Source organism: Chinchilla lanigera, unplaced genomic scaffold (genome assembly GCF_000276665.1).
Source record: "Chinchilla lanigera isolate Chin_1 unplaced genomic scaffold, ChiLan1.0 scaffold00048, whole genome shotgun sequence".
NCBI classification, from domain to species: Eukaryota; Metazoa; Chordata; class Mammalia; order Rodentia; family Chinchillidae; genus Chinchilla; species Chinchilla lanigera.
This window is the reverse complement of record NW_004955449.1, coordinates 1,085,602-1,113,104: the sequence shown is the minus strand read 5'-3', so window position 1 is coordinate 1,113,104 and position 27,503 is coordinate 1,085,602. Positions and strand designations below refer to the sequence as shown.

The window sequence follows — 27,503 nt, the reverse complement described above, 5'->3', positions numbered from 1 at the left end:
TGAATACAACTAATGAAACTATACAAACTGCATTTGCGGGGGCTGGGGATTTAGCTCAGCAGCACAGTGCCTGCCTGGCAAGCACAAGGTCGTGAGTTCAATTTCTGGTACCAGAAAAAAAACAAAAAAAAAAAAACCCCAAAAAAATTGCATTTGGATTTTTTCCCACAAAAAAAAAAAAACCCCAAAAAAATTGCATTTGGATTTTTTCCCACAACTATAACTAGAAAACAACTCTCATTCCCAGCCTAAAGATCATATTTATAAGTACCTGCTAAGTAACTGCAACGAGTACTATCCACAAACAGCTAGACAGTAGATATAGGGATTAAAGATGTAGTACTTCATATAACATACAAATGCCTTAACTTCCTGTTGAAATGCCAAGCTTTAAAAAGGAAGATTCAGTAAAATCAAGTCTCGTGTTGAAAACATTACCAAAATCTAAAAATAGGAAGTTATAGTGCTTCTAAAATTGATGAAAATGAGTCACTGTCTCACAAACCCTAAAGTAAAAAAAAAAATCATTTTTCTAAAGACACCTGTTTTTCGAGGTGATTTCACGTATGAACTTAAAAATAATGTTTTCTATAACATGGGAGCGGCGTACCAATTTTGTGCTTAATTTTTTTGTGTGTGTTTAATCTTGGAAAAATAGTTCTAGCTAAGGAAAATTAGTTTGTTGGAGATGAAAGAAAAGACTATCATTAAGTCAGACATCTTCTTCAGAAAGTCTTCCAAATATGCTTTTTCCTTCAGCTACTACTGACAATTTTTTGAAATCTAGTTCTCATCACTTCCTCCATGACATACTAAAAAACCTCCTGGCTATTCTTTCTGCCTAAACGTCCCACTCAAATCTACTCCAAGTATTTTAATATGTAATTGCTTATAGCAACTTTAGCTTTGTAAACCGTGATATAATCATGAATATCCACCTTAAACGGAATAAAGTTTTAAGCTTCTAACTTCATAAAATTATAAACCATCTGTAGTGGATTGATAACTGGTGGTCAACTTATAACCCCCAGCTGAACTGAGTAAGCATGATGCTGGGTGTGGGAGGTCCACTTGAGGACTGTTGCCAGCAGCATAAGAGGCAGAACTGCAGAAGGAGAAAATGGCTGCTGGGAGCGGGAAAAGGCTGTTGGGAGCGGGAAAAGGCTGTTGGGAGCTGGTAGAAGCTGTAAGCAGCTGTTGGTTGTTTTGGAGGAGCTTGTCATGCTGGCTTTCCTGATGAACTTGGCTGTTTTCATCTTCTAAGGAGCTCAGGGCCTTGTTGGCACAGAGAATAGCTTCAGTTCACTTTGGGGGAGCTCTGGTCCTCACGCTGAGCATCGCTTCCTGGCTTCAGAGGGGAAGAAGGTACACAGCTCAGTCTCCTGAAGAAGCTTGCTGCATTGGTCTTCCTGATGGGAACTCAGCTGTCTTCACCATTGGAAGAGCTCAGGACCTCACTGTTGCTGAGGATGGATGTGGCACTTTTCAGGGGAGCTCTGGTTCTTACTTTGCGCATTGCTTCCTGGCTCCAGTGCAGATCCATCAGCCTGCTCGCACAGATGCTTCATCCAGCTGGCGCAGACTTCGTAGATTCCACCACTGACCTTTGGGCCTTTGCAGCGCAGATCCAGGAAACAGGCCTGCATGAGATATTGTTATGGGCTCTGGGCCTCCAGCTGGACTCATGGGAGGCACTCTTATGAGCTCTAGGTCTTAAGCTGGACTCATGTAGGTGTCCACTTCTGTGGGATCTAGCCCCTCAGCTGGATTCCTTGGTCTTAGTATGTAGAAAGATTTCCTGCACTCTTTTCTGTATCATTCTTTGGGTGACTATTATAAATAATCTTAAAAATATGTGTCCTGTATTATATATTGTGTTCCCCTTGCAAAAATATCCCCCAAACCAACACAACATCTATATTAATCTATACAATAGCAGGAATAAATTTCAGATATTATGTTGAAAGAAAGGTGGAGCTGCAAAAGAATATAGAATGTATGACTATGTTTATGTGAAATTTAAGAATAAACTAAACTACCTCATGATTTGTCAGAATAGTGATTACCTTGGGAAGGGTGGCAGAGATGTTCTATATCTTGATTTATACAGCAGTTACACAAGTGCAAATGTGTACAAATGCATCTACTTCACATTTGTGCATTTTTTTAACCACACTAATACATTTAATATCATAAATAATACAGGAAAATAAACTAAAAGAAAACAATGGGTAACATTTACCATCACTTAGTGAAATTTTATTTATTTTTTTTCTTGGTTTTTCTCCGGTACCGGGAACCGAACTCACGACCTTGCGCTTGTCAGGCAGGTGCTTTTGCCACTGAGCTAAATCCCCAGCCCACTTAGTGAAATTTTAGAACAGGGATTAGCAAAGAGAGCTTGTGGCCTATTTTTGTATGACTCACAAATGAAGAATGACTTTTACACTTTTAATGCACTACAAATAAACACACACATGAACACATACACATAGAATATGCATTAAAGGAAAATATTATCCAGCCCATTAAAAAAAAGGGTTTCCCAGCATGTACTCTAGAATAAAACTCAAGAAACCAATAAATATTATCATTTATAAAAGTAAAACAGAAAAATCAGAATGTGAGCAGGAATAATATTTCTTTTCTTAATATTTCTCAATATATACACCAGTATTATATTAGTTCTCTTTTCAAAACTATGTTTTATCTACTCTAATGAATGACTTATCAAAAATTATACAAAAAACTTTTTAAAAATTAGTATGTTCAAAAGAATGAAGAATGAGGTGTGGCTATATCTGACAGAATTCTAAACACATACAATTCTACTACTAGGAAAAGCTCTTACGGAAATACTCAAATTCATATAAAAAAAAGGAGTAAATACTGTAATTTTTAAGTCATAAATAACAGATGCCCATAAATAGGAAGCAGTTCAATAAGCTCTGGTACTTCCATAATATGCACAATGATGTAGTAGTTACATAATAATGAAATAGGCCAGTCACAAAAAGACAAATGCAGTATTTTATTTATGTGAGGCACTCAGAGTAGCCAAATTCATAAAGACAAATAGAAGGGTGGCTGTCAGGAGTTGGTGGGAGGAAAAACAGGGAGTTACTATCTAATAGAGACACAGTTTAAACTGGATGCTGAAGAGGTTCTAGTAACGGATGCCAATAATGGATGCATAACAATGTGAACCTACATAATACCATTGGACACTGCACTTAAAACTGAAAAAGAAAATGTTAGAATTTATATTCACAAAAAAACCTTCAATAAAGCATTTAAAAAATAAAGTAATCTGCACTGACACAGAAGAATGTCTTATTTAAACTACAAAATAATTCTGTAAGGTATTGTTACCGCTATTTACATGAGAAAACGGGTTGAGAGGCACATAGCTAACAAGTGGGAGTTGGACTGATGCTAAAACCCATATACATTCCACTTTAAGGACAGACTGAAAATACAAAAAAAAGTATATATGTAGTTGTACTATATATAGTACATATATATATAGTTTTATTATAATAACGTATCTCTTTTCCTTCTACTATGATCTCTACTATAGTTAAATAATTACTTTGGGGGAGGTGCTAGAGATTGAAGTAGGGTTTCACTGAGCCTCATTTCCAAGCCCCTGAAGATTTGCTAATTTTGTTTTATTTTTGGAGACAGGCTCTTATGATATAGTCCAGACTGGCCTTGAACTGACTACATAGCCCAGGCTGGCCTTATTCTCACAGTGATCCTCCTGCCTCAGTGTCTCCAGTGCTGGGACTACAGGAGTGCAGCACCACACCTGGGCAACTTGCTAATTTTTAAAGGACTACTGTATTTTGAAAACCATGTCCTGAACATCATATACTTGCATTTCTACTTCAAATAAATGAAGGCTCAGAATTTTTTTTAATTTTAAAAAGGCTGCCTCAGTTCATGTAAATAACCAAACTGAAGAGGAAATTTAGACACTTAGCTTCAAAAGATTTTTAAAAACAAACAAGGTATTTAGCTTTTTACACAACAGAATCTTCCATAAAAGTAATACATGTTAAGTATAATGGACATTTATTTAGTTTAATCTACTAAATAACTTCTAGAACATTAATTTCTAGTGTTTTATAAATACCAGAAACTGAGGGGGAGGAGTGCAATGTTAAGGATGGAACCCAGGCCTAGGCTAACACTCTACCACCAAGCTACCTCCCCATGTGACTTAAAGACTCAGTATCTTCTTTGGTAAAAACAGATAAAGCACACTGAAAAGGGTGTACGTATGCAAGAAATCTATGGGCAGCAATCTATCAATATCCTTTATTGATTTTCTAGTTGATACAATCATCAAATCCCATGTTTCATTCAGCATTATAAATGACTGGAAACAAAACAGCCCTCCTAAAAGAAGTATGCAAACATTTTAATCCAACCAAATTCTCCTAATTTCTAATCCATGATGCTCTGACAAAGGAATCAAGAGTCAAAGCAGTGAGCAGAATGTTGATTTCAGAACCTGAGTGGTGAGGGGTGGGGATGGTCAAAAGGTACAAAATCCTAGATGGAAGGAATGAGGAGGTAGGGGTAGATGTGTGTGTATGTGGTACTGAAGAACATAGTAATATAATTACTATGAATAAATTTCAAATGTTCTCACCATAAAAAAATTTAAATGTTAAGTATCTGAGGTGATGGATATGTTATCTAGTTTGATTTTATGTTGTACATTATATTCACATGTCAAATCACTATGTACACCATATATTTATATAATTATAAATTATCAATGTACAGTAAAAGAAATTAAATAAATAAATGCAATGCATTTTAATCCTTAGGAAATTAGTTACGTTTTTCCATACATTGTTAGTTTTACCCCAAACATTCTTTCTTCCAGGGGCCTAACAATACAGCTGCAGTTGATGCTACAATACGACAGAAAGAGGCTGGGGACTTAGCTCAGAGGCAAAGGGCCTGCCTGGCAAGCGCAAGGTCATGAGTTTGATTCCCGGTACCAGAAAAAAAACAAAAACAAAAACATTAAAAATAAAAAAAAGTATGAAAAAGAGTTTGGTAGAACAGGCTAGTCATGTTATTTACACAGTCAAGGCTACTCTTTATTTATGTGACTTGTCACTTTACTTCTCTAAGGTATAGTTTGCTCATCTAAAAATAAGGTAATACTAAGGCCTCTATACCTCACTGGGCTCTTATGATCAAGACCTAATAATCTTAAAAGCACTAAGTAAGCAAAGTGAAATACAGATAGACATTAATATTGTAAGCCACACCTCGCTGTTTGGTCTGACAGGCCTCTTAGTAAGTCTAGGGCAGTGATGGTGAACCTTTTACAGCTTTCCATGATACACATACCAGAGGGTTGCCACCACTAGTCTAGAGTATTTATATCTTAACCTATGATCCCGCCTCTCAAATTGGGGCCCCGCATGCTGCTAGACAAACAGAAAAAAGAAAATAGGGAGTTATAAAAGCTGTTGTTTAAAGTGAAGTGTTTGGAGCTATGCTGTACACCCAAAGCTCCCATGTTCTTCATCCTTGTGATAAGGTCACTTGGGCAAAAAGTTTGACAGCCACAGAAAACTCAGCTGTTTTTTTTTTTTTTAAGACAAAGTCTTGCCGTGTAGCTCAGGCTAGCTTTGAACTGTGTTCAAGGCTAGCCTTGAACTTGCAGTGATCCTCTTGCCTCAGTCTCCCAAGTGCTGGGATTACAGGCATGCACCACCACACCTGGCATGAACCTTAACATTTTTAAGGTATTCTGTATTTAAATATTTAAAATATTCTGTATTTAAAATATTCTGTATTTTCTATGTTTTAGAAATAGCAGCTCTATCCATTAGTTCAGCTAATCAGCAGCTCTATCCATTAGCCTAGTTTAAGCAAAATTTTGTTAAGAATTTTGTAAAGCTAGCCAGGCATAGGGGCACACACCTGCAATACCAACACTCTGACAGACTGAGGCAGCAGGATCCCAAGTTCAAGCCCAGCTTAGGCAATGCAGCAACCTGGCAGACTCTGTCTCAAAATAAAAAGTAAAAAATAAAAAGGGCTGAAGATACAGAAAGAAAAATAAGTGACCTTGGACGCTATGAAGACCCTGATTCTGTTTTTAAATTAATTTTAAGCAGAATTTCACTTGTACTATAAAAACACCTCTCCGAGTTTTGCTGATAAAAATCACTAGACTACAATAAAATGAACTCTCATAATTCCTAATGCAAAGTCTGATGGTTTTTATATTTTTATGAGTCAAAATAAAATCCTGCTTTCACTTCAGCAACATGTTTAATGAAAGATAAAATCCTGTTTATATACCTAAGTCCACAGGTATGAATTAGAATACAGTTTAAAAATGTATTTTCAAAGACAAGCAAGTACTTTAAACATAATTTAAAAGACAACGTATTTTAAAATATACTTTAAAAGACAATGCCATATCTGTATACATGCAAATAAAACAATCTTTCATTATTTTTACCAGTTCTCATGTCCTTATTAGTATACTCTGAGAACAGAAAACCACGGAAAAGAATTCAAAGAGAATCTAAATGACTAGAGGGGAGGGATCTGAAATACATATCAGACAACAAACTCCCATTATGTAAGAAGTAGGCAAACTAAGTAATATGTATAGATTCTTTTTTTAAAAATATCCTATATTTTTTATGTTCAAACTACCTATGAAATCCTTCTCAATCTCTTGAAAATGAATTTTTATAATAAAATGAAACGTCAAACTCTTCGTAACTTGTTTTGGGTTTCTTTTTTGTTTTTTTACAGAGAAAACAATAACAAAACAGTTTCAAAACAGGTTAGTAGGAGATAATTAATACACTGTGTATTGCTGTCTTTGCAGTAGTTATTCAGAGTACAAGATACAGGTACAATATCTTGTCTAAACAACATTAGCACAAATCTTTACTTTCAGTGAACTAAGAGATACTGTATAACTATTTTAACTATTGTGTGTGTAAATAATTTTTTTCATTTTCCCTTTCTTCCTTTCTCTTTTACCCCATCAGAGTTTGTCTTTTCTTTTGAACAGTTTCTTCCCAATTCACAGTATCTATTGTACATTTTGGATCTTATTTACTCATTCAGTTTCTCATACTAGTGAGACAATACAATGTTTACACATATGGGTCTAATTTATTTCACTTAGGAGTATGATATTGTATCCATTTATCTATAAAAGTCTCCAGTTTATCCTTATGTCTGAATAGTACTCCATTTAAAAAAAAAAAAAAAAAAAAAAACATCTTTTTTATCCATTCCATGGTTCATGAGCATTTAGAATGTTTCCAAGACTTAGCTATTAGAAATTGTGCCGCTATAAACATGGGTGCACATGTATCGCTGGGGTATGATGTTTTTAATTCTTCTGGGGAAATACCCCAAAGGGGAAGAGCTGGGTTGAATGTGACTTCTAATCCTAGTTTTTCAAGGAATCTCCACACTGATTTCCACAGTGGTTGCACCAATCTGTGCTCCCACCAACAGTGGAGAAGGATTTCTTCTTCCCTACAGCCCTGCCAGCATTTTTTATTTGCTATTGGTTGATTTCTTGATGACAGCCATTCTTTCTGGGGTGAGACAGACTCTCAGTGTTTTTTTAATTTGCATCTCACAAATAACCATTGATGTTGAGTATTTTTTCATGTTTTTATTTGCCATTTGTATTTCTTCATCTGAGAAGTGTGTATTTGTCTCAGAAGCCTATATTTGGTTCTTTTCCCCCATCCTTCTCTCACATGTCTACCCTATTTCCTGACAGATACCCACCCAGATGTCCCAAATAGAAAAATTCAAAATAATGTCCCAAACAGATCTCCTTCTCTCTCTCTACTATTTGCTGCTATTTTAAACATCTCAGATAATGCCATTATGACTCATTCAAGTGATCAAGTACAAAAACCCTACAGTCACAATTGACTTCTACTCTCTTTCAAATCCTCATATAGTGACCAGGCACAGTAAAAAAACATAGAGGCTCCTCCTACATACAGGCTTCAGGTTCACTTCTTTACAAAACTGAACCCTCCCCACTCCAATCTCATTCTGGGCCTACACCACAAAGGATCCCAGAAGGTCTCTCTATAGCTTTATCAAGGTAGAGCTACCTGGATTGGTGCTTTTCAAATTATCTATGTTTTTGAAAACAGAGTAACAGTAAAGTACTAGGCAAAGGAAAAACTTTAAGGATCTACAAAAAGTACTAACACAAATTTTTTTATTATTTGATTCAAATGACAAAAAATAGCTAACTTGCTATGAAAGTTTCTAAATCTTCATTCTCAATTGCTAGTTATCTTAGTGGAGAAAAACATGGAGCCAGTCCACAGTTGGCCCCTACTTCCTACTTGGGTTTTGTTTGCATTAACCCGCTCATTATAATACTATTACTATAAAGTACAGTCCTGACCTAAACCTTAACCTCAATCCCATTTTATCCGAGAATAACTGTTACTGACTCACTTTTGTAATCTAAAGAACACAACCCAAACTACAGTCTTACCTGGGTTTTTTGGGTTTTTTTTTTTTTTGGTCTTTTTAAGACAGGGTCTTACTATGCAGTTCAGGCTAGCCTTGAGCTCACTTTGTAGCCCAAGCTGGTCTCCAACTCGCGAAGATCCTCTTGCCTCAGCCTCCCTAGTGCTGGGATTACAGGTGTGCACCACCATACATGGCTAGTCTTACCTATTTTGTCTCTTTGGATTATAACACTCTCCATAATAAATAGCTAATTTCTTTAATCCTTTCATCTCAGATAATTAGGATGTCCTTTTCTCCTCTAAAATAACTAGAATCCCTTTCTCTATTAATTCTGCCTTCTCAACACATGGAAAAGTAAGAGTGCAGAAAAGTTCCACAATTTAAAAAATTAAGAGTATAGCTCAGTGGTAGAGCACTTACAGAGCATGCACAGGTCCTGTGTTCCATCCCCATCATGACAAAAAAAATTTCAAAACATCTTTAAATCAACACTATGGGCTGGGGCTACAGCTCAGCAGCATAGCACCTAACAAGCACAAGGTCATGAGTTTGATTCCCAGTACCAAAAAAAAAACCCCAACCATGTTAGGTCTACACAGAAATGTTTACTTCTCGGTGGCCCAAATTCAGAACAATTATAGTCAATTAGAATATGCTATCAGCATGGCCTATACTCACTATGGAATAAGTCTTCACATGTGAAGGTCATAGTAAAAAACATTAAAAATCACAAATTAACAGATAACAAACTAACCCATTATTTTCTTGCAAAGAAAAGCAATCTTCTATTAATCAGTCTTTCTAATTTCATTGGAGCAATAATGGAGAGGAAACACTGACTGTGATGAAATCAATGGGTGAATAAGCAAATGCACTTACGTGTTAGATGAAAGATCCCATCACAGGCACTAATATGAGACAAAAAGGCATTTCCCAAGCCCTGCCCATTGTGCGCTCCTTTCACAAGACCAGCAATATCCACAACATTTAGAAAGGCAGGAATTTTGCTGAAATACAAAAGATGATTTTATTATAAAATAGTATTAACCTGTTTATTAACCAAGTCAATTCCCAAAATGTTTCATATAAATCTTTCCTTTCTAGAACAATGTTTACATGGTGCTCAGTAATGATTTGATTAATATCCTCCCCATAAAAAAAAACAAAATCCTTTTATCACATTGGGACTTTCTTACCAAGGAAAATGAAGGAGAAAAGTTAAAGCAGAATGGAATTTCTATTGTATCTGAGATTAAAACTCTTATCAGTAAATTTACTACAAGTTATACTGGCACACCATGTACATACAAACACATACACACACAAAAACAGTGAGGAGTATACAGAAGGTAGGGTAATCATCATAAAATAAGTCAACACTGATGTAGTGGCACACACCTATAATCCCCGTACTTGGGATGCTGAGGCAGGAGGATCATCTTGAGGTTCAAGGTCAGACTGATACACACAGTGAGTTTAAAACCCAGCCTGAACTACAGTACATAGTGAGATCCTGTCTCAAAAAAAAAAAAAGTCAACATGTGTCAGGTATTAGACTAAGTACTTTACCTCATTTCAAAGTTCAAAACAATTCTGTAAGGTGAGTTCTATTTATTAAATCCATTTTGCAGATGAGGAATTTGTGCCTTATAGGAGTTAAGAAATTTCCTGCATACAGATAGATGACTCAACTAGTAGTAATAAAATAAGGATTCAAACACAAGCAGTCTAGGTTTGTAATTAATCAACCATACAGGTTATACAGCCGAAATATGCACTAATGATAAGAACTCATTTCAGCATAGTATGTAAAAACCTAGCTAATAATGGTGAGAAAATTATATGCATATAAAAGATAACCTTCGCTTTGTAAAGTAAAAGTTAATACAAGGCAGAAACCAAGTTAGAAAAATCAGTTTGCCAGGTAAAAATGCGAGATTAAAGTATGAGTAAATAAAGGTTACTTTCAATGTCATGACAAAGTAATATGATACAATGTCAGTTTTACCACCTGATAAAATACAACATAGAAGTTCCACAAAAGGAATCCCTATTAAACCAATCTTTCCAAAATAACTATTCTATAAACAATTATTACACATAGTTCTGTTACCAGAAAATCCACTGAAACAACAAAAATGTGGATAGTTTCTCTAGCTGGACATCGTGCTTGCTTTCCCAGCATCTACTGCCTCTTGGTAACTATACCTATTTTCTTAAGTGTGTATTTTTTTTAATCTAGAAAGATATTAATACCCCAAGTAAAATAAGTATCCTGCTTCTGTAAATGTGAACACATTCATGGGAAAATATCGAAGGATATATCAAAGTATTTACACATGGTACAGCAAGGTAGATGATAACTGATTTTTACTCCTTGTACTATACATTTCCCTGCCTAAATATCTTCACTAAACTATCATTTATCTAGTAAAAGTTTTATCTTTCTAATTAAAGATAGAATACATGTTTATTAATAAAAAATTCAAACACTGTAGAAGAATTAGGAATATAGTCAGCCCTCCATACGGCAGATTCCACATCCCCAGATTCAAATGATCACTGCTTAAAAATATTCTGGGGGGAAAAAAAACTATGCCTGTATTGAACATGTACAGATCTTTTTTCCTGTCATTATTCCCTAAATTAAGTTATTTATATGGCATATACATTAAGTGTTATAAGTAATCTAGAAATGATTTAAAGGATACTGGAGAATATGCACAGGTTATATGCAAATACTATACCATGTTATGTTAAGAACTTCCGGTACCCACAGGGTTCTAAAACCAATTCCCATGGATACCAAAGAACTACTGTAAAGTAAAGATCACCTAAAAGCTCCACTACCCAAAGATAACCATTAATTACAATAGTTCATGATCTTTATTACATATCTTTTCCTATGAACCTACAAATACACCGTAATTTTATATGAATGATATTATGTAATACAGACTAATTACTCTCTCTAGTTCATACTCACCAGAAAAAAGTAACTGCAATGTTAACCACTGGGTACATCCTTCTTTTCCTCCATCTCCAAACTTTACATTGCCTTTTTTTTTTGTCTTTCTGAGACAGTCTCACTGTGCAGTTCAGGCTGGCCTTGAGCTCACTTTGTAGCCCAGGCTGGTCTCCAACTCACAAAGATCCTCCGGCCTCAGACTCCCCAGTGCTGGGATTAGAGGTATGTGCCACCATGCCCTGCTACATTTTTTGTATAATTACCCAAAACAATGCTACACTAATTTTGAAAATCTTCCATCTGACTTGGAATATATCATGTGTTATTTACTCAGCATATACAATGCCACTGAAAATAATAACATTAAGTATTTCTTACCTTGCTGGTTTGTGATACTGGCAAAGAAAGTCAAATCTTTCATCTGGCACAGGGACTCTGCTCTCATTAGGATCAATAGTGCAGAATGGAAAGTTTTCTGCTGAAGCCTGACTATTCGTTAATACATTAAAAAAGGTAGATTTCCTAAAAAGAAAAAACAATTTCTATTAATTTAGATTAATTCAAAGAAAAAGTTAACCCATGCTAATTATCACACAAAATCTATGAGGATTATAAAAGCAATGTGCAAAGGCAAGGAAAATAATAACACGTTTTTACTAACAAAAATGGATGAAATTTACAACAATACAGCTCATTATCTAAATTATGTTCCTATTTCAGTCTATTTGGAAATTGAAAAGAATGTTCCCAAAGAATATTTTAAAAGACAGCTCTTGTGTTATACCACAAAAAGTATTTTTTTCCCCATAATGTACCAGGTAGTAGCAGTATCATTTCACCTGTATCTAACATACCTTTCTCTAGTACGCAATGTTGAAAACTGTGTATCTAGTTAGGACAACCACTTCCCCAGCATTCTGAATTGAGGGAAAGACCCTAATTGTTTCACAGGAAATGGAAGGCTGGAGCTCAGATTCTCCTAATGTTGCTAAGTCTAGAATTACGAATTATGAAAGTAAAAAATTAACTTTTTTCAAGGTGTGACTTAAGAAAAAAATCCACCTGGTCTGGTGGTACACACCTGTGATCCCAGCAGTTGGGAAGTGAAGGCAGAACTGCTTTGAGTTCAAGACCAGTCTGGACTATGTAGAAAAGACTCTATCTCAAAAAATCAAAAGATGAAAAAGAAAGAAAAGAAATCCATTAACATGGAAAGGGCCGGGCGTGGTGGCACACGCCTGTAATCCCAGCACTGGGGAGGCTGAGGCAGGAGGATTGTTGGGAGTTCGAGAGCAGCCTGGGCTACAAAGTGAGCTCAAGGCCAGCCTGAACTGCATAGCGTGACCCTGTCTCAAAAAAATAAAACAAAACGAAACAAAAAAAATGGAATAAACTGATCACTGATTTTCTAATTACCTTATTTTTAAGAGGTCATATGTGTTCATATGCCGACTCATATTAACACTAGCCATATTTCTGAAGTACAATATTTAAAATGACAAAATTTTCAAGAGTAGAACCCAAAGCAAAATTGAATTTTTAAAGGCTTGCTGTTTATTCTGTATCACTTTTCAATTGCATCACTAAAAGACACAATGGAGAATTCACTATAGTGACTTCCTAGCTCACGTATAGTACATATGAAAATTTTAAAATGAGAATTACTGTTCCATAATCTTTTTTTTTTAACTGAAGAAATTGAGGAAGTAGCTAAAGATCAGTTGATAACTGAGACTGGTGTTTTCTAACTCTGGCTAGACATATGATTATGCAAAAAAAATGTTTGCATATGGGTTAAATTTGATAAATGAATACACAAAATATAATAGTGTTAGTAGTGTGGGATTATGGACGATTATTTTTTTTTTCCAAAACAATTTAAGATTAAAATGTCTATTCAGACGTGATCTAATTAGTCTATATTCATCAGCAGAAATTTATACTTCAGTTAGTTCATCTGACTAAACTTTTAAACCAAAGCACCAGTCCTTTTTTAATTTAACTGAGAGCCCTATCAAAGGGCAATGAACAAAAGGCATCAATCAAGGCTATATCTAAGCACGAGGAGTGAAAAGTATGTTTTTTTGGGGGTGGGTGGTAATTTATTTATTTTTTTATTTTTTAAAGAGAATAAAAAATAATTTAAAAAATTAGAAATGATACCAAATTTCAGTAAACAAGATGATAGGAATTCAACAATGGTTGTTATACTGCATATTACTGTCTTCAAATTAGTTGTTCATATTACCAGATATAAGCATGCAAAATTGATCAAAAAAATTAAAAAGCAAAAATAAATAAATAAAAATTAAAAAATAAAAGCCTTGAGTTTATCTTTTTTTATAGCTGAGTAATACTCCATTATATAAAAATACCACCTCTTTTTTATACATTCCTCAGTGGATAGGCATTTGGGTTGTTTCCAAGATTTAGCTATGACAAACTACGCTGCTATAAACATGAGTGCACATATAATATATCGCTGTGAGATGATGTTTTCAATTCTTCTGGAAAAATATCCAGAAGGGGAATAGCTGGGTAAGTGGGACCTCTAATCCTAGTTTTTTGTGGAATCTCCACACTGATAACCACAGTGGTTGTACCAGTCTACATGCCCACCAACAGTGGAGAACAGTTCCTTTTACCCCACATCTCCTCCAGCATTTGTTATTGGTTGATTTCTTGATGATAGCCATTCTTTCTGGGGTGAGACAGAATCCAAGTGTTGTTTTAATTTGCCTTTCTCAAATGACCAATGACGTTGAAAATTTTTTCACACATTCATTTGTCATTTGTATTTCTTCATCTGAGAAGTGTGTATTCATCTCAGATGCCCATTTTTGGATTGGTTCTTTGAATTTTAGGGACCTGATCTTTAAAAATTCTTCATCTGTTCTAGATAGAAGTCCTTTGTCTGAGGGACAGTTAGGTAAAATTTGTTCCCAGTTCATGGGTTTTCTTTTTACTCTGTTGGTGATTTCTTTTGATGTGCAAAAACTTTTCAGTAAGATGAGATCCCAGTTGTTGATGAGAAGTATATTTTAACAAAGTACTTTAACTCTACCTGCCTGTAGGTCTTTAGACATAATTTAATATCACTAACACTAAACAATTCAGAGTCAAGTACAGATGTTTGCTGAAATAGCCACACAAATTACTTCTAGTTACTTAGAGTACCATTAGACAAATCAGTAGGTTTCAAATGCCTACCTAAAAGAAATCCCTGAGGATAAAAATAGGTATCATCAGTCCTCCTTCCAAATTAACTGGTGTAGGCATCTGTATTTTAAACATATTCATATGATATGAAGTCAGCAGTGTTTTTTTTGTTTTGCTTTTGTGAAGTCAGGTTTTAAAGATACTGGGCTAGATTCAGACTCAGCTAACAACCCAGGGCATAATGATGACTGTTGCAGAATTTATAGTGGCAACACCAAAGAACCTAATAAAAATCCCAAAACTCTAGTAATAATAATTAAAAAGAAATTACTAATTTTATAGGGCTAGCTTTTAATTTCAACCCTGTTGAGATGTCACAGTACTGAGTTTAAGAGTCTGTACAGGTACGAAGACATAGTTCACCTACTTCCAAAATGACTTTGAAACCTAACACAATTTGGGTCTTTAAAGCAGAACTGATCATTTTTTAGGAAGTGTTCATATTTAGACTTTGATCTTTAATAACCATGCCCAACAAATATGATCAGGACTTCTTGGAGAAATGGTTAGTTTCAGGCCTGGTACCAAAAAAAGGATACACACATACACATACAGAGACAACTCAATTTTTCTAAGCAAAAACAAGGAAGTACTGAATGCCACTAGAATCCTATCAAAAGCACTCTGCCTTCCATCTACTATAGGTCCATCTACTCTGGAGGCTGAGGCGGAGGATAATTAGGGCCCAGGAATTCAAGATCAGCCTAACACGCCAATATGGGCCAATCTTGATATCAACAGAAAGCAACACAATGAATTGTAACAAATCAAATCATTTCATACCCATAAACTGTTAATCCTCAAAAAAATAAATAGTACCTCCCCTAAGAGAAGTTATTATCTTTCACCTTAATCTGACCAAGCTTTTAGAAGTTCACACCAGTTTATGGGAAATACAAGAGGACAGAAGAACACATTACGTGACACCATAGGGAGATAATAAAATCCAGACTACGGAAAGTTATGTATAAGACAACCAAATGTCTTCAAGAAACCAACTGAAGGTAGAGGTTGGAGGAAAATTTTTGCTTTTGAGGGAAATGCAAAAGTTAAGTGCAGACCAGAGATCCCACCTAGAACTAGAAAACCATATAAAGTGCAGAGTACAGAAATCATCTCTTTGAAGAAGTTAGGATTGTAAAGGGAGGGATGGAAGAAGTGATTTGACTCTGGAGACAAATTTACTATTCAGGGCAAAGACAGGAGGCAAAAATCCAAGCTTTACACACATAGCTGATGCCTAAGGAGAGAGAAACAGCAAAACACTATAAGGATAAAATTAAGTGCTGCTACTTTTTTTTTTTTTTTTTTTTTTTTTTTTTGGTCTTTTTGAGACAAAGTCTCACTGTGCAGTTCAGGCTGATCTTGAACTCACTTATCTAGCCCAGGCTGGCCTTGAACTCACAAGGATCCTCTGCGAGTCATGGGATTATAGGCCTGCGCCACCATGCCCGGCCACATTTTTTGTATATTGTAATCATGAAACAGCTCATGGCTATTACCATAGTCAACTAAAAGTCTAAAAAAGCTAAAGAAAGTTTATAAATTTGTCTTTCAAATTTATTGCTGTTACTAAGTATAGTATTTTTGACTGTCTATTTCAGCAAAAATAAACATGTTTTATAATAGAGAAAACAGTTTAGCCCTTAAACCATATGTTAATATATGGCAAAAAAAAATTCATTACTTCTTAGGTAAATTCTTACATATATTCAAACCAAACTTGGAAGACAAATCTCCATTTTCATAGGTTGTCATCTTAAGTGAGTTTTAAATTTCACAAAGTCCAAGTAATCTATATCTCCCAGCAGTTCTTTAGGTATAGAAAGTAAAAAATAAGGAATAATGGAAAAGAAAAATTTCCAAGTATTATTATTGCTATACACTACACGGCCTTAAGACATTTTGATTTATTCAAATTGAAAAGTTTTACAAAAGCAACGAATTTGTGTTTTGACCTAAGCCTAAAATGTTAAAAGCCAAAGAATTAACAAGAATTTCTCTCTCTTTCCCTGTCTCTCTCTTCCCTCCCCTCCCCTCCACTTTCCTCTCCTTCCCTTCTTCATTCCTTCTGCTCTTAGATCCCCGGAGGTTATCATTAGGGCCTGAAAGTAGGAGAAAGTTGAAAATTACAAGAATTTTTCAACCAGGTGTGGTGGTGCACGCCTGTAATCCCAGCCCTGGTGAGGCTGAGGCAGGAGGATCACTGTGAGTTCGAGACCAGCCTGGCTATAAAGGAAGCTCAAGGCCAGCCTCAACTGCATAGCAAGACCCTGTTTAAAAAAAAAAAAAAAAAAAAAAAACTTTCTCCTGCAAGAATGAGACTAAAAAAACAGAATGAGACTTAAATACTGCCTTATTTGGAAATTACGTATTTTATTATGTTAAGTAAAACTGAATAAATGATTTATCTAAAACCTTACGCAAAAGGCTATCAATGCAAATTTCCACAACATCATGAACTAACCATTTATACAATACACATCCAAAGCATGGAAAGAAGCAGAATGTCTTTTCAAAGTGTTTTGCGTTTAGATACATCTAAAGTACATGTCTTAACTCTTCCAGATAAAAGGATTTAAAGACAGAACACCCCAGCAGCAATGATCATACTGAAGAGTTTAAAACTTAGTTTCCAAATATTATTCTCCCAAAAAGAAACCAGAGCTCCTTGGAGACAAGACTGGGGCAGAAAAAACATAATAGCCTAAAACATCTCTTTCTTTTCTTTCTTCCTTCCTTCCTTCCTTCCTTCCTTTCTTTTGTATTTTCTTACTCTCTGAAAAAAGATGAGAATATGTCAACAGGACACAGAACTCAACTTGAAAGAACTCTCCATGGCCAAAGTCTGAACAACTGTAGCGGCAAAATACTGATAATACTGAATTATAATCCAAAAAATAAAATAAATTACCATGAGTTCAAGAAGAACTATATAAATGATTGAACAAATAACTCAACATAGAGAAAAAGACAAATCTTCCTTACAGAACAATTCCAAAAAATAAATATAGAAAGAATTTGGGGAAATAGAAAATTCCCCATTAGACTACCACACTAATAAATGCAGCAGGCAAGATCCACTAAAAACGAAAGAACTAATCAATGAAACTTTAAAGAGAAATAGCATATTTGAATAGTTTCAAAATAGCTTTCCCCCAAATAATTATTATTACTGTGGTAGTTCTTAGCAAATATCACAAATTATGTGATATTCTTTCTTCTACAAAATGGAGCTTAATTTCCCTCCCTTTAAGTGTGCACTGGACTTAGTGACTTGGTTTTAATGAGCAGAATGTGGAAATGGAAAAAGGGCTAACTTTACAGTGACAAAATCTGGCAGAAAGGACTTTAAGCCAATGATAAAGTTATTATCAGTAGTAAATTATATTTTCATTTACCCCCTGATATGGTCAATGAACAGGGCACTTTACCTCCATGGAGTTCTTCCCAATAATAAATAGTATGTGCTTGCTTCAGCCACACATAAACAACTGTCCACAGCGTAAGTCCTGATTTCAAAATGCATTACTAAGCTACATAAGTCAAAACAGTGTTGTACTGACATAAAAGACACATAGATCAAAGAAATAAATTCAGAAATAAAACCTGGAATATATGGTCAAATGATTTTTAACAAGGCTGCTAAGACCACACAATGGGGAAAGGATAGTCTCTTCAACAAATACTAGTGAGAAAAGTATACAACCATACCAGAGGAGGAGGAAGAGAAGAAGGGGAGAAGGAGAAATAAGATTTATTAGACTTACCCTATACCACAGACAAAGACTAATTCGAAATGGATTAAAGACCTAAATATAACCTTAGGCTACAAAACTAGAAGGAACACTGAGGAAACCTTGACATTGGATTTGCAATGATTTCTTAGATACAACACCAAAAACACAGGCAACACAAGCAAAAATACAGAAGTAGGACTACATCAAACTTAAAACTCTGTTTATCAAGGAAACAATCAGCAGAGTGAAAAAGACAATCCCTGGAATGGGTAAAAATAATTGCAAGTCATACGTCTAATAAAGAATTAACATCTAGAATATATAAAGAACCCCTAAAACTCAACTACAGAAAAAGTAACAGGTAACCCAATTAAAAACTGGGAAAAAGACTCATACACACATTTGTTCAAAGAAGATAAAATGTCCAACAAACATGAAAATATACTAAATACCACTAGTCATTAGAGATATGCAAATCAAAATCACAATGAGATCTCATCTTAGATCCATTATGATGGTCACTACCTGGGGTAGGGGGGATGACATGTGTTATCTGGAAAAATTAAAGAACCCTGGGCACTGCTTGTAGCAATTTAAAATGGTATATAGACTGTAGAAAACAGTATGAGGTTCCCCCCACCAAAAAAGAATTACTGTATGATTAAGCTATTTCACTTTTAGGTATATATCCAAAAGAATTGAAAGCAAAATCTTAAACAGACATTTGTACACCTGTGTACACAGGTTCCTTGCAGCCTTAGTCATACTAGCCAAGAGGTAAAAGATGAGTGAACTAGAGAGGCTAAGGCAGAAAAATCACAAGTTCAAAGCTAGCCTGGGCGACTTAATGAAGTCGTGTCTTAAAACTTCGAAGGAAAAGGCCTTTTAAAGCCTGAATAAGCAACTCAGCAGTGGAACTGAGCATATGTGAGGTCATAGGTTGATCCCCCCAGTGCAAGGAAGAGAGGGGAGAAGGGAGGAAGGGAGGGAAACAGAAAAAGAAGAAGGGAGGGATGAGTAGTTATGGAAAAATGTTATAAAGGAAAGGAAATCCTGTCACATGAATATTGGGAATACTACACTGAGAGAAACCAGACAAAAACTGACAAATATTGTATGATTCCACCTACATGAGACATTTAGGGCAGTCAAAATTAGGGCAACAAAAGGACTGGTGGTGTCAGGAGCGACAAAGGAGACATCAGGAGTTACCTTATGGGTACAGACTTCCCAATATGCAAGATAAGAAATTTCTAGAAATCTATACAACAATGTGAATTGTTAACACTACTAAACTGTACACTTAAGAATGGTTAGCAAGATGAATTTTATGTAGCTTAGTAATAAATTTTTTAAAAAATGTTTCCTAAATGAAATTTATGTAGCTTAGTAATACAATTTTTTAAAAATCCCTAACATGAAAATATGAGACAAATTCAAAATGAAAGATACTGCGTAAAATATCTAACCAGTATTCTTAAAAAATAAATGAAAATTTTCATGATCCTTAAAACATCATGAAAATTAAAAGGTGGGGAAGTAGCTCAATGGCAGTGCATGCACAAGGCCCTGGGTTCAATCCCTCGCACCACAAAAAAAGTATTACACAAACTAAACACTGAGAAACTGTCAAAAGTTAAAGAAGACTTAAGGGACATGTGGACTAAATGCAACATAGTCTATATTGGAAAAGAAAAACAAATAGCTGTAAAATAGTGAAATTCAAATAAAGTGCATTACTAGTTAATAGCAAGTAAATAATGAACTTAAAAAAAAACTGAGCTGGGTGTGGTGGCACATGTCTATAATCCCTGCACTTGGGAGGCTGAGTCAGTATCACTCAAATCAAGGTCAGCCTGGGCTACACAGTGATTTTAAGACCAACCTGAACTATAGATACTCTGTCTCAAAAATAAACAAAAAAATAAATTATGTGAAATTATGTGGTGATATAGCAATAAAGACTAGAATTCCAAAAAACATAGTTATTGAACCTGGAAAGACTTAATTAAAGGAAGGCCCATCAAGTTATGAAACACTTCTAAGAAACACAATTACTGCTGAAGACAGAAAAAAATAGTGAATAGAACAGCAGATATGTTTTCCCACAAATCCATTCTGAATATACTAAAAAGAGAAAGCTAGTAATTCTCAATTCATAAATTTTCATGAAAGAATAGGTAATCACTATAGAATGCTAAAATATACATTATAGATTTAAATTCATAGTTTTACTTCTCATTCTACTATGAGAACTGCCCTCCCCCCTGTAAACAACTAGAAACCCAGATAAAATAGATGAAATAATGGTTTTCAGACAGCAGACAATATGTAGCAAAGAACTGCACTATCTGAGAGAAGACCAACAGACGAACTAAGCAAAATTTCTCCAGCTTACTGTCTAAAGGTGGTCTCAGAGCCACAGCTTTGGTAGGGAAAACCCAGCAGTCATGCCAAGATGAGGAGACTAAAATAAGAGTAAGGAGACCAAAGCAGCTAGAACTCACAGGAGAATTTAATGAAAAGATGGCAACTCTGCAGAGGACTCTAAAGAGCTGTAGACTGCCTCCTACAGAATATGATTGCCTCATGATTTGTACACAAATTCCACTTCCAGAAGGCCAGGAAAAGAACCACTCAAAAGAAGTAGGATGAACAATTCTCAAGGCTCACACAGGGCTTGTACTAGCCAGAGTAGAGAGACCTTAAAATATAAAGGAATTTAGGTAGTCCTCAAGGAAGTCCACCTCATAGTACTAGAGCTAAAGTAGCATCAATAAGGGGAAGAAAATCTTTTGAACTCATCATAAGAAAACAGTGGGCAGCCTCAAAATAGTCAAAATCGTACACAAATAACTAAATGGCAGACCAAAGTCCAATGTTTATCAAAGGAATATAAATTTCAGCATAAAATGTAGTGTCTGGAATCCAATAAAAATTGAAAGCGGGCTGAGGATATAGCTCAGTGGGATAAGAACTGGCCTGGCAAGTACAAGGTCCTGAGTTCGATTCCCAGTACCAAAAAACCAAACTAAACCAAAACAAAACAAAATTGTAAAGCATGCACAAAAGCAGGAAAATAGATACCAAAATTAAGATAAAAGTCAATGAATACAAGCAACTTCAATAATGCAAAATGATGAAATTGGCAGACAAATGTTATAAATCTTATACTAAATGTCAAAACTTTTTTTTTAATTTTTGAAGGATGTAAAGAGAAAAATAACATGAAAAATATCCAGGGAGAAACTGTATGAAAAATACAGTATTTGAAGTAAAATTAAATTGAAAAATACACCAGATATATATCAACAGCAGATTGCCCACTGCAGAAGAAAAGAAACTGAAGATAGAGCAACACAAATTATCCAAATGAAGCAACTAATCAGAGCTTCAGTGGGATACTACCTGGGCAACTTACATACAGTACATATAATAGGAATCCCACAAAGGGAGAAACCTGGAGTAGACAAAAAGAATACTTAAAGAAATACCAAAGGCTACCAAATATTGCACAAATTTAATGAAAACCATAAACTCACAAACCTAAAATATTAATAGGCCAAGGAAAAGAAGCGTAAGTAAAACCACACCAAAGAACATGAAAAACTGTTGAAAGCTAGTAATAAAGAGAAAAATTTAAAGGTCACCAGAGGAAAAAAAAACAACCACTATATGGATGAATCAAGATCAAAATGACAAAAATTCTCATTAGATAATTAGAAAAGTCAGGCATCATGGCACATGAATGTAATCCCAGTACTCCAGAGGCTGAAGTAGGAGGATCACTATGAGTTCAAGACCAGCCTGGACTACACAGTGAGACTCTGTCTCAAAAAACAAACAAATAAATAACAAACAAATAAATAAACAAATAAATAAGAACTACAAGAAATGAAGAAAAACTTCAAAGTGCTGAAAGAAAAACTCTAGAACTCTACCCAATGAAAATATCTTTCAAAAATGAAGACATAATAAACTCGTGAAATGATGATCAATATCATTAGCCATAAGGAAATACAAATCAAAACTACAATAAGATACCACTTCACACCCTGACTATAATCAAAAAGATAGGTTAAGGGGAGGTTATGGAAAAATGGGAACTTGCATACATTAATGATGTGACTGTTAAATGGTACAGTCACACAAAACAGTTTGACAGTTCTTCAAATCATGAAACAGAGCCATCCACCATATGACTTAGAAATACTATTCCTAAATATATACCTAAGAAAAAGGAAAATGTATGTTTATTCCAAAATTTATGTATTCTAAACTTGAGATAGAAAAGGTAAAATAAGCCTGAAAAACAGTGTGGTGCCAGGAAATTGAGAGTACTCAAAAAATAAAGGGAACATGTCAAGAAGAATGAGTGGGCATGAAGGCTCTTAAAGGCCAAACATAAGCAATTTAAGCAAATAAATAACAATAGTGACAGACTATAGCCAAAAGAATAAAATAAATATATACTGATATAAATTATAATCAAATACACGAATAAATAGAAGCTCTTACGATAGAATTCTATACAACAGAATTTCCACTGTTCCCTGCATAAATTATTACTTTTATAACTGTAGAAAGAAAAAATGGAAATCTTAAAAATCACCACAATAATAACTGCTTCAAGCAAGACTCATTAATACATGCAAAAATTAGGGAGCAAAAATATGAAAAACAAGATATGTACACAATTTCAAAGACTCTCCCACAAGATGCTTACTTATTGCAATGAGGAAAAGACTAACCCTTGCACTAAAGAAATTTGTCACACACCTCCTTAGATAAGTGACATAAGTTAACAATACCAATAATGAGACAAACATCATGTACTTTAAGACAAGTTAACATCACGTGCTTTCTGATAATACTTCTGTGCCCAAAAATAAATTAACTTGAATTTAATCACAAGGAAACATCAAAAAAACCCAAATAACAGACCAATGCTCTCTTCCAAAGTCTCAATATATGAAAGTCAGAGACTAAGAAATTACTGCAGTTTAAAGACAACTATAGAAACAAAACAATAGAATGTAACATATAATCCTGGATTGGATCCTAGACCAGAAAAACATCAGAGAAACAACTTTGCTCACTTTTATCATTCTATTATGGTTGCAGAATATTTCAACATTCAGCGAAATAAGCTAAAGTTACAGAAAAGTTTATTAAACTATTTTTGCAAGTGTGAAATTTTTAAAGCATGAAATTATTTCCAGAAAGAGTTTTAAGTTTAGTAGTAGAATTAGCTCGGTAGTAGAATGCTTGTCTAGTAAGCAGGAGGCCCTGGGTTCATTCCTCAGCACCAAAAAATTAAAAAGCCAGAAGAAAAAAAAAAAGTTTTAAGTGAAAAGTTAAGCAAAGTAGGAAGAGACTGTTGCAATATAAATCCAACAAAAGCTCATATCCAAAATAAAAAACACCTAATCATTAAGAAAAAACTGGCCTTTCACAGGATATCCAAAAAATACGAAAAGGTGCTCAAAATCACCAGCTATCAGAGATATGCAAACAACTACTCAAGTATGGCCAAAGTGAAAAACTTTGCACTCCTAAGTATGGCCAAAAATGAAAAAAACTGCCAACACTAAGTGTTAGTGAAAGCGTAGAACAATCAGAACTGGCACTGTGAATTTACAGGACCACATTGAAAAATTACATGGCAATATCTACTAAAACTATTTAACTCCTGAGGAGTGGTAAGTATTTGTATTCATTCACTCAAGAGAAATGAGTTAAGTCCATTCACCAAAAGATATGTTTTTGTTTTTTTTTTTTTTTGTTTTTCTCCGGTACCAGGAACCGAACTCACGACGTTGTGCTTGCCAGGCAGGCGCTTTGCCGCTGAGCTAAATCCCCAGCCCCCACCAAAAGATATGTACATTCTTTGTATACCAAAAAATGATGAACACATTCTGCACTCTTATGAATGTTCAAAGCAGTTTCACTCATAATAGCTTAAAAATACAAACCTATCAACAGCAGAATGAGTACACAAACTGCATATTCTCAGACATGATGTTGACTTAAAAGACATAAAGGGTGTGTTATGTACAGCTCCACCAATACTGGGCCAATTAATATACAATTATTCAAATTAGAATTATGGGTATCTGGGGAGGAGAATACTGACAAGGAAGAGGTAAAGCAGTCTTCTGTGGCACTGAGAATGTTCTCTATCTCTTGTTTGTTCTGCAGTACTAGAGATGGAAACCAGGACCTTCATACTGAGCAACATTCCCTGGCTTTTTTAATTTTTTTATTTTAAGACATGGTCTCACTAAGCCACTAAATTGTTCAGACTGGGATCCTACTTATGATCCTTCTGATCCCAAAGTGCTAGGATACAGACGTACACCACCATGCATGGTATATTCTTTATCTTGGTATGGGTACTGGTTACATGGTGTGTTCATTTGCAAAAACCTGTATGAACATTTATGGTTTGTACATTTTATTGTATGTAAGGTATACCTCAATTAAAATGCAGTGGTGCATTTCTCAACTCTATGATTTCAGTATCTTGGTGCAAAGTATTATTGCTGAAGACACCTAAGGCGAAGGAACTGAGTTCAATTTTGGACATGCTAGTGGAAACATGTAGTGGAAACAGGGCAATTGAATCTGAATCTTAGATAACCTGAGAAGGATGTATAAATGTAAAAAACAGACATTAATCTGTGCAACACAGAGTGGCTGGAAAGAGAAGTAGTATTATAAAGGATGGCTGCAATTCAAAAATACGGATATGAAATCCAAAGACTCTCTTGGTATTTAGGGAGCTGAGTGAGTAATAAGGCTTGTGTTTTAGTATACATAAACATACTAACACAACCCATGCCTTGAGAGAAATATAACTACACAATCCATGCCTTAGTTTAAATTCTAATGAGTAGGTATCAAACAGCGTATTATTAGACAATGTATATAAAGCACTTAGAACAGAGTAAGTGTTCAATAAATATCAGATTTGGTATAAGTATGATCTCTTAGTTTTTACGTAATTAGCTTTATGCATACTAGAACACAAGCCTTCTTATTCACTCAGCTCCCTAAATACCAAATTGAGTCTTTTGATTTCATATCCTTATTTTTGAATTGCAGCTATCCTTTATAATACTACTTTTCTTTCCAAACGTGTTTCTTGTAGACCTATCCAGAGGTAGACATGTTCAATCAGATTTCCTTGCCCAGGATGCTGAATCACAGGAAAAGTAGCAGGAGATGAGCAACTCCAGAAGTTCAGGAGTTCACATGGCTGAACTCCATCTGGTCTACAGGGCCCAGATCTCTACCTGCACCACCCTGGCTCCTGTTCCTCCTGAGAACTACATGTTCAGCTCCTCCAATTCTATTCTTTCAGTAAGCCTCTTCTGCTCACTTAAAACAGCCAGGTTTGTATTTCTAACAAAGAATCTCACCTGATAGGTAAAGAAAGATTATTCTACAAGGGGTTTTACTATCAAACACAGTTGCCAAAACTCAATGAACTGTGCCTTTAAAATAAGTGAATTTGCATGCATGAGGCTCTGAGTTCAATCCCCAGCAGCCCCCTCCCCAAAACGGAGGGAATTTTATCTAAACTCTCAAATTAGATACTTAATAACAGGAACCCTTTACTCAGCAACCTCCAATTTATATTCAAAGTCATCACTTGCTTTCTCAGTAAAAATTCACGCAGCTGATCTCTGATCTCCCAAGAATCTAATCAAACATAAAATAAAATAATATAAAGTAAAACATAAAATAATGCTTTTAAAACTATTTCCTAAAGTACTCGCTGTGCGACCTCTGGTATCAGCCTAGGTAAGTACCACACATAGCGAGCTGGCATTGAAATTAATTTTAAACCACTCCAAATCTAATAAATGCAATATTATATGTCTCCCAACAATGCTTCAAATGAATATAGCTAATCTGGCTCCTTGATATTTTAACACTCACTGCTTCTCCCTCTGAGCTTAGCAAAACAAAAAATATAAGTAACCCAAGTTTCAATATACTATCTGAGCAGAAAACAAAAATACATCACATATACATCAAACCCAACTTTTGCAACAATATTCTAGTCCCTTCTCTTCAACTTAAATTTTAATTACTTCATGAGCTTCCATTTCTACAACATGATCTAAAATATTTACAAAATGAAAATAAGCTCCAATATTCACCTACCCAACATTTGGCAATCCAACAATACCAATTTTCAGTGAAGTTCCAAATCTTCCAATGATAGGGGGTGGTTTAACTCCATCACCTCCCTTTTTGGGGGGCATCTGAAATGTCAAACAAACACGCACAAAATTTTTACTATTGCTATGAACAGAAACACATTTCTTTATATATATTATTGGATAAAGAGAATAAAACACACTGCATTTATCAATCCAATACTAACGGCTAAATCCGCTTAAAAAAAAAAAAAAAAAAAAAAAAAAAAGCTCTGTAAACAAATCAATGTCAATGCAGTCACTCCCAAGATGTCCTGGAAAAACTGATCTAAAAATATGTGGCACCAGAAATCAAACATAAAATATAATTCCAATCTTCCGTCCTTACAAAACACTTCATTTCTTAATCTGTCTTTGGGTTATATGAACAAAAGCATTTGGACGAGACCCGGCCCGCTCAGGATGGTACGGCCGTAGACGAACGAATGCATTCGGAAGCAGGTGTAGATGCGAGTTGAAGAAACACCTATCTTAGAACTACCAGCCAGCAAGTCATCTCTCAACAAACCATTATTAATCTGGAAACTGTTCTTCCCTACTTTCCCACAACTTCCATTTTTCACATGGTCGTACAAGCGATTGGGTATTTGGGTCTTCCAACCAAGTCCCTCCATCTTTGGCACTGCAAGTTTATCAATCCTCATAAGTAAACTTCAAAAGCTGTACTCTGGTTACTTAAAGTAAATTAACCCACTCAACGCTCTCACCCTCGGTGCTGGCGCTGGAACCCAGGGCCTCAAGCATGCCTCAGGCAAGTGCTCTTCCACCAAGCAACGTCCTCAGTCCACATGCACTCAATCCTCTCATTTACAAGTCAGAACTTTCTCT

General features: G+C 35.1%; 1 protein-coding gene across 1 annotated transcript in view; it reads right to left on the bottom strand.

Annotated features, from left to right (window-relative positions):
• Window positions 1–26,720, bottom strand: part of Ola1 (Obg-like ATPase 1) — a gene marked incomplete at its 5' end in the record, with an annotated part of 154,139 nt that extends 127,419 nt beyond the window's left edge. Inside the window, 3 exon segments of the mRNA XM_013518794.1 lie at window positions 9,397–9,524; window positions 11,864–12,007; window positions 26,620–26,720. Of these exon segments, the coding sequence (XP_013374248.1) occupies window positions 9,397–9,524; window positions 11,864–12,007; window positions 26,620–26,720 (373 nt within the window).
• Window positions 26,721–27,503: the final 783 nt, after the last annotated feature.